The sequence below is a fragment of the Polypterus senegalus genome, chromosome 1, assembly GCF_016835505.1.
Source record: "Polypterus senegalus isolate Bchr_013 chromosome 1, ASM1683550v1, whole genome shotgun sequence".
In the NCBI taxonomy this organism is placed as follows: domain Eukaryota; kingdom Metazoa; phylum Chordata; class Cladistia; order Polypteriformes; family Polypteridae; genus Polypterus; species Polypterus senegalus.
In genome coordinates, this window is record NC_053154.1 from 110949445 (window position 1) to 110958453 (window position 9009).

General features: G+C 40.3%; 1 protein-coding gene across 2 annotated transcripts; it reads left to right on the forward strand.

The window, feature by feature from the left end:
* Positions 1-216: 216 nt before the first annotated feature.
* Positions 217-8741, forward strand: kcne4 (potassium voltage-gated channel, Isk-related family, member 4). 2 transcript variants are annotated; one of them, XM_039755998.1, is made up of 2 exons: positions 217-429; positions 7128-8741. In XM_039755998.1, the coding sequence occupies exons 1-2, from the start codon at positions 427-429 to the stop codon at positions 7665-7667; spliced, it is 543 nt and encodes a 180-aa protein (XP_039611932.1). In that variant the 5' UTR covers positions 217-426; the 3' UTR covers positions 7668-8741. The 2 variants fall into 2 exon arrangements, with proteins under 2 accessions (XP_039611932.1, XP_039611942.1); XM_039756008.1 differs by lacking the exon at positions 217-429 and adding an exon at positions 5553-5855.
* Positions 8742-9009: the final 268 nt, after the last annotated feature.

Sequence of the window (9009 nt, forward strand, 5' to 3'; positions counted from 1 at the left end):
TTGGGAAACTTCAAATGTTCCAATTGTTAGCCAGTGCTCTGTATTAAACAAATCTTTCGCAATGATGTCTGTAACCTCCAGACCCACTGTATTAACAGACGGACGTTTTATTTTTCCATCTGTATTTTGAAATCATTCTAAAAACAGGGCAGCAATCTGTTTATACTCGTGCCCTCTTCAGTGCGCACACGCTCCTGGAGCAGACCCCGTGCTAACTTTTTCCATTACGAACACGGCTCGGTGATACATCGTCTCACACCTTGGACTGTAGATTACATGGCACGAGCGCTGCAAACCAGTAAGAAGAAGCACTTTATCATGAAGTGCAAAATATTTTGACACTAGCTGAATATTTTATTATGTAGTCTTAAAAAAATCTCATTTCGCTGGACTTCCCAAGAAGCAACCACATTCCCGAAATGTTGAATGGTAGGTACTGTACGTCACACTATTTTTAAACTGTCTTGTAGTTTTTATATTCGTGTTTAGTATTTTAATATTTTAGCTCTTATTATTCATTTCGCGTTTTTTAACCCCATCAATATGCCGATTATTCATCTCGATGTAATTTGCGCGCATTCACCCAGTCTTCATGTGGGATTCCTTAAAACCCCCAAGGGCCTTCATCACATCTCAAGCGTCGTGAACGTTAGCCCCATTGGCTATATTGTAATGTGTCCCTTCAGTGTGTGCGGTGCGTGTGCGTTACTCTACCCTGTTATAGTTTGATACATCGTCTGCAGCTGACAAGAGTGAAGGTCTCTCTGCAGCCTTGCAAAAGAAAAGCTGCTTCAGAAAATACACCGATAAAAGAACACTTTATGGGTGAATATTTGCATCACGAAACTTACTGGGTACAATGTGTAGGTGCATTTTAAAAATATACAGGGAATAATTTCGGGCTTTCATCCACCTTATTCACCGGACCTGGCGCCGTGTGACTTCTGGCTCTTCTCCAAAGTCAAAATGACCGTGAAAGGTAAACGTTTTGAATCGATTCAGGATATCGAGGCAGCCACGGCAGCGCAACTAGAGATACTCACGAAAGAGGACATCCAGAACTCGTTCAAAATGTGGCATGAACGATGGGATAAGTGTTTTCGAAACGAGGGGGAGTATTTCGAGGGGGGTAGTGGCAATGTGTCTTTTACTGTAATAATGTTTTATTTAAACATTCATTTTTTTGGTCTCACCTTGTATCTGACTATCTATCCTTAACTGAGTTTTTTAAAAGGAGCATAGCAGGAGGTGTATAGGGGGGTATATTTCACCAGATGGCTGAATTATTTCAGTTGGCACCTCTCAATATGGAGGTGCAGCAGCTTTACTCTGAGAAGTTATCACATTGCTGGATTTCTCACATTATTCACAATAAGCCAAGCAACCCTGAGCAAACTCCATTTATGCCCACTGCCGTGTCCTTGCTGTAGATGAGCTAATGACTACAGGCCTCTGCATTCAATAAATGTAATTTGCTCTTTGCACATAAATTCCTTTGACTTGTGATCACCATGAAGGGTGCTGTATAAAAGACTGGCTAATACACAACATTCCAGAGCCAGTCACGTTTAAATTGCTTATTATGCAATTCAAGGCTTTTAAAATACATATACAGTACCCCAGTACAATGTAATTTCTTTTAATGTCTATCTAATGTCAATGATTAGGAGTCACCTAAACTTGAAGAGCATGCAATAGGTGTATGGATAGTCACAAAAACACAGAAACAGCATCTAACATTATGAGTGATATACTGAAAGAGAGGGAGAGCTGGCAATGTCAAAGCTTAAAATTATACTTAAAAGCCAACAGATCACAGTGTGCCATGTCAAATATTAAAAACAAAGAGAGTCTGATTCTTCAACATGCATCTATTCTGAGACTGAGAAAGCTAAAGAAAATTTTAAAAACATGACTCCACCTCTTTGTTTTCACAATGTCAGGTATATTCAGCTGTTGTGGTAAAACCAAGAAAGAAAATGAAAACAAAATTTAAAACTTGTAACAAATTAAAAATAAAAACACCAACACTTATCTACTTGCTGTATCTAAACACAAATCTAGTTGCAGTGTAGATTTGATTTTAAATAAATACACCTTTTTGCCCATCAATCTACATTCAATAACCCCTAAAGACAAAGTGAAAACATGTTTTCAGAAAGGTTTGCAAATTCAAAACCAAAAACTGAACTCTCTCATTCATGTATTGTAAGCATGGCAGTTTACAGACTCTCCCCATCCAGTCCTACAAGGCTTGAGAGGATCTGCCAGAAACGATGGGATAAACTGTCCAAATCTGGATGTGCAAAGCTTGTAGAAACTTGTCTAAGAACAATCAAAACTGCAACTGCTGTCAGAGGGGTTTCTGTAAAGTATTGAATTAAGGGTCTGAATCATGAGTGTCGAAATCCGGTCCTGGAGGGCCGCAGTGGCTGCAGATTTTCATTCTGACCATCTTCTTCATTAGTGACCATGTTTTTGCTGCTAATTAACTTCTATTGCCTTAGTTTTAAGTAACGTGACTCAGGCCCCTTACTTACTTCTTTTTCCTTAATTAGCAGCATAATAATGAGACACACTTAACAAGCCACCACACAGCTAGCTAACCTGTACTCATCACAGAATATCTGAAAATAACTGGGAAGCCCTCCTCCATAGTATGATGTTACCACCACCATGCTTCACTGTAGAGACAGTATTAAGCAGGAGATGAACAGTGCCTGATCTTCACCAGACATAATGTTTGGAGTTTTGACCAAAGAGTTCAGTTTTTTTTTTTTTTACATCAGACCAGAGAATCTATTCTCCTCATTCTCTGGAGTCCTTTAAATGCCATTTGGCAAACTTCAGGTAGGCTGTCATATGTTTTTTATTCCAAAAAGAGTCCTGGTGGTTCCAAACGTCCTCCATTTCATAGTTATTAAGGCCACTACGCTCCTAGAAACACAACGTTTTAACAATACTTTTATACCCCTACCCTGATCTTTTCTTCACCCCACTTTTATCATGGCAGTCCACAAAGAGTTCCTTGGCGTTTGTCTGACATGCAATGTGAACTGTGGGACCTGTGGCACGTGTGCCTTCCTAAATAATGTCCAATCAATACAATTTGTAACAGGTGGACTCCAATCAAGTTCAAGCTTCATCTCAAGGAGGATGAAAGCAATCAGGATGTGCCTGACCACAATTTGGAGTGCCACAGCAAAATGTCTGATTACTTACATGAATATGCAAGATTTTCATTTTTGATTTTTATTAAATTTGCAAGCCTTTCTGAAAGCATGTTTTCACTTTGTCATTATGGGATATTGAGTGTAGATTGATGGGCAAAGATGGTAAATGTATCCATTTAAAATGGAGTCTTCAAAAGAATAAAGTGTGCAGAAAGTGAAGTGGTCTGAATCAGAGCCATCTGAACAGCATCACAGCCCCCCTTCAGAAACATCGCGGGCCCCTCTGCCCCTGGCCAGTGCCCCATATGCCCATTGTGACCATACGTTAAGATGGCCCTGGTGTGAATGCGTTCTGAATCCACTGTTGATATGTGATATTATGTGCCGACCCGAAGTTATTTTGCACCCTAGGCCAAGCTCATTAGTGCGCCCACCGACAGCTCCGTAGCTAACCCGTGCGGATGGGTGCCCCCCATCCCAATTTGATCTGCGCCCTAAGTGACTGCCTAATTCGCCTTAATAGTGGCGCCGGCCCTGATGATAATACGTCTACTTAGGGGATATGAAAAACATCTTAAGATGGACACATTTTCTGGTAAGTCATGCTGCGGCAACTTTCCCTCCAGTATATACGCGTGCAAATCAGGGACACATCTTCAATGGACGTGTAACCCACGTAAAAATCGGAAAAGGGTGCGCTTCGGTGTACCAGGGATTGTACTGCGTCCGGTTCCCACTTTGCACGCGTTATTAACAAAACGGTGATTAGGAAGTCAAGCTACGGAACCCCTGAGGGGACATGGGTTTTTTTAAACTACTACGCGATAAAATTGATTATTAACATTTGAAAACAGCTCTTCAGTACTAATTGTCCACATGTAGACAAGCACAACTGCAGCGCTGTCTGTTACCACGTTTGCTCCGACTTATTTCAGAAAGGCTTAAGGAAGCTTGAGAATCTAAAACTTACGAGTTACGTAGTTTTTCTGCCTGACACTCTGGGGATGAACGCTTTTCTGGAAAGGCGCTTGATTGAAAGCATGTCTGCGGCTGTAAGAAGGATTTCTTTTGCAGTCGTTTCTATGCAAACAGCTTAACATGACGGTTAAATCGCGTCATTCACATACGACACACTGCGCGAAAGCAAAGACAATTTACAGGACTCCACATTATATCAAGACAGAAAGTAAGAGGAAATGTAAGCAAAGTAACACACACGGGTAGGAAACACTTAGATGGAAGGTTTTAACTGAATCCAATCCAAAACTATTCTTAACATGTTCTTCTAAGTGTCATCCGGTATGCTTTTACTGGTATATAAGTAATAAGGAGCTGTAACCGTAGACCGTTTGTTATTTTTTTCACATGAGAAACACGTTTCCTTCCATTTTGTACAACATTCCAAGGATCTCCATTTATTAAATTATGTTTCTTCATTCTGCTCTGTGTGGAGTTTACTCGTTCTCCCCGTGGCGTCTTCACGTAACTAGAGGTGATTAATCGGAGAGTTAGAATTGTGTGTTGGACATGCACGAGTGGGTGTTTTCATCACCGGCGGTTCAAAATTGGTCCTCTGTGGCTGTGTGCCTCGCAGTGGAATTGTGCCCTGTCCGTGGCAGATTCCCCTTGTTACCCTTAGCCAGATTAAGCCGGTTTGAGAATGGCATGCGCCCAATGCTTGCTAGCAATGGAATCAGCTCACATACGACCCTGCTCTGAAAAAAGGACGGATGCACCATTGCAATCCTCCAACAAGTGCACGTTCTTTTGAGCGATGGCCCCCGCTTGAGTGGATATGGATTGATGCCTAATTGCGCTCCCCTCAGGTTTGGTTCCGGTGCTACTGGGATAAGTTGAACCTGTCCGTAATTATTTAATGGAATAAGCAGCTCCAAAAATTAACTGATGGCCAAACGCCCATTTCCAACCCCATTGATTGATGCGCTTAAGTTCATTTTGCTGTAAACTTTTTAGGGGTGCTCTTTTACAAGATTCCCCAGTAGTTCAGATTTTTTGGAAAATGGTATTAATACTGCCCAGGTGAAGGATATAGCGATAAATTATACGTAAAGACATATATATATATATATATATATATAAATATATATATATATATATATATAGAGAGAGAGAGAGAGAGAGAGAGAGAGAGAGAGAGAGAGAGAGAGAGAGAGAGAGTATATATATACACAGATACATATATACTGTGTGTATATATATATATATATACACAGATACATATATACTGTGTGTATATATATATATATATATATATATATATATATATATATATATATATATATATATATATATATATATATATATATATATATATATATATACATACATATAACATATATGCAGTATACATATAAAACAAAACGGTAGACTAGACAGTTGGCACACTTCCAGTTGTTCGGTCTTCTGTAAGAATGAAGAACAAAAAAAAGACACCGCAGCCACCAACACTTAGCCCCACTCCTCACATCCCGTCTCGTCAGAAAGAAAAAAAAGAGCAGCGCGCCTGGAGTGTTTCGCGTCATCGCCTTCCAGGCACCGACTATTTAAATTCCGCAGAAGTGCAAAGCGAGCACACTTACGGCGCACTGACGAAACAAGACGGCCGCTTTGCTAAAAAAAAGTCCTCTTCGTCCTCCAGGAATCAGCAGCGGTTGTGGAAGTGTAAGTAACAGTCTTATTCAGACCTGCATATTAGAAAGCGATTTGTAGGAATAAAATGATTTGAAGATTTTTTAAGGTGCAAGCATGTATTTAACTCGCATGTTTAAAATTTTGCATCGCTTAATTTAGTTCTTGTTCGCATATCAGGTTGCACTGCGCCAATATCTGGTCAATCCAAGAGCGGACACCATTAATGTCGATTTGGGTTGGACACTCTGTACATCTTTGGAATAAAAAAGATACATCATCAAATTTAAAAAAATGTTAATCATCAGAAAGCCCGCTCAGATCACCATGACTGGAACGTAAACTCGTTTAGATGTCAGACAGCTGTACTAACCCCTACGCCACATTGCTACCCGGCGCAAGGTCAGTAACACTGTCTTTAATGCGCTTATTGGGTTTACATCATCCTAGGTATTTTCATAATTAATTTATACATAAATAGCACTTTTTAAATGGTGTGTGTCTGTTTTTTTAACTCCTACTTTCAAAAATAGTAAATGATCCACAAACTCTGCAGCCCTCTTTGCTTCACCGTTTTAGACAGGCAAGCCGAAGTAGTTTTTTTGCAGGCGTTGTTTTATCATATCGCGCTCATCAAGCTTGACTAATTCGCTATGTACACATTCCCCCAGTGTTGTATGTATGTATGTATGTATGTATGTATGTATGTATGTATGTATGTGTATGTATGTATGTATGTATGTATGCATGTATGTATATGTATGTATGTATTTATTTATTTTCATCTTGACAGAACGTTTTTTTCTGACATCCGCAAAACCCACACGTTAAATTGACTGTGAACTCAAAAGTCACCTTAGTGCGCGTGCAGGAATGTGGCCGGCGATTAACGGTTTGTTTTCTGCGTTGCGCGCGTAGCTCCTGGCTTATGGTTTCTAAAGTCTCTGTAAAACAGTAAGCGGCCTTAAAAATGACTAGCACATGCCATTAAATTGGAGCATTGCATATCACAATTCGATCATAAATGGACTGGCAAAAAAAAAAAAAAACGGTTACTCACAGCTTTCAAAAAGGACTGTACGGTAACTTCATCATATTGGATTTTTATAGTTGAATTTTAATCCGCTATGATATAATATAATATATAATATAATGACACATTAATCTACAGTTTCTAATTTGAATTAAAATAAGAAACCAACCAAAAATATTTAGGAAAGTGTAGTGCTGAAAATAAATTACATATAACCCAAGTGTTGGATGCACTTGTTCTCTCAAATAATTGAGATCTTTTCCCCCGCACAGGTCAAATCCGGAACTGCAGCCCCCATGCTTATAATGGCTGTGTTAAACGCTACAGAGTTCGCCATCGCCCCCTCAGTGACTGGCAGTTCTGCAGCTCCTGGCACAGTTAACATGAAGGAAAGGGGACACGAGTATCTCTACATTCTTATAGTGCTGTCCTTCTATGGAATATTCCTATTGGGGATTATGCTCTTCTATATGAGATCTAAGAAGAGAGAGAGGAATATGTTTCTACTGTATGAGGAAGAAGAGAAGGCATGGGGGGGAGTAGTGAAGAAACACAGTCTTCCCACTATCTCTGGCCTCCGAGGTGTCCACCTCTCCTTGCTCCCTGGCTTCGGTGCCTTATCTGATGGGATGGTGCCATCAGCATTCTCCTGTACACTGTGCACGCTGGAGGAAAGCAGCAACAGTTCGGTGTGCTCCTCACCAGACCTGCACCCTGCAATTGAGGAAGAAGAGTCCGACATTGGCATTGGTGAACCCTCACAGGCCCTTCTCCCTCATTCTTTGGAAGCCATCAATGAAATGGCCTGCTAGCATTTCTGGGGCATGAAACCCCTATCAAATAAAAGATCTTCCATTCTGATGTTGCCAGTAAACAATTCTTAGTAACCTGATTTTGAAAGTAACACCAGCTGGGGACAAATCTTTTGGTGAAGTGGTAGCTTAAATGGTCTCTCTAGCAGATGGCTGTACACAACTGTATTTCTAAGGTTTATCCATCAAGATTGCTTTTGTGTGAAAATGAGAACATTTAGGAGATAGTAATGCTCACTTACTGTAAAGATCTGACTATCAAACCTCTTGCTGATTTGGAGTAATGAAGTATTAGAGTCACACGGTAGTGTTGGTGCAATGCAGGCACCAACCTTAGGTGGAGTGCCAGTCTTCTCTGATAAATGCACTCAGAATTATTCACAACAGGACAGCACAGAGGTACCAGTTAACCAGATAGTACAGGACTTCAGTATGTGGGAGAAACCAGAGGACCAGGGGCAAAACAAAGCCTGAATCTGGACCAGAATTTGAACCCAGTCTCTTGGTTGCAATCACATTTACCCATAGACATCAGGGCAAGAAAATAGTCTAATGAAGCCAAGTGGAACATTTTCTGAACCTACAGATTCTATTATGGATGGAAGATGGGGACCAACTCTGGATGGGACTTAAGTCCATTGATCCCAGGTTTGCTGACATTGTTCTCATTTAGGACAAATGCGTTCACGCTGTGAAAGGAAATGGGGGTCTATGCAGGAAACCTTCATGTACACAGAAGGAGCTTGCAAATCCCACACCAACAGCACTCCAGGCCATATCACCATGTTGCACCATCTGGAACACATCAGCTTGGGTTGCTGGGAGAGTTTCTTTTCATATTAACTTTCTACTGAAGTGTGTCTTTTCCGGTTGAAAAAAAGAGACACATTTCTATTTCCCTGGAATCACTTGAATAAAAGATATTTTATACATTATGCAAAATTTGCTGTATGAAAGATGTAATTAATTTTGTTTTTGTGTAGATATTGTATTATATTGTATAAAATTCAATCATTTCAAATGTATGTATTTAAGTGTTTTGCTGAGACGGTCCTCTTATTTAAATTAAATAAATCTCTTGCTAATTTACTCCATGCCTTTTAGAGCCTAATTTCCATTGTAGTCTCGTCACTCATGTGAAGAGCTACACTGTCTGAACACTTTCCTCACTCCCACATTTCAGGGGTCACATTTGCATTCAGTGGAAACAATACTACAATCCACCTGAAGTTAAGCGTTTTTGGGCCTGGCCAGTACTTGGGTGGGAGACCAGGAAAAGCTTGGGTTGCTGTTGGAAGAGGTGTTGGTGAGGCTTTTAGAGGCTGCTTACCCAGTGTGGATC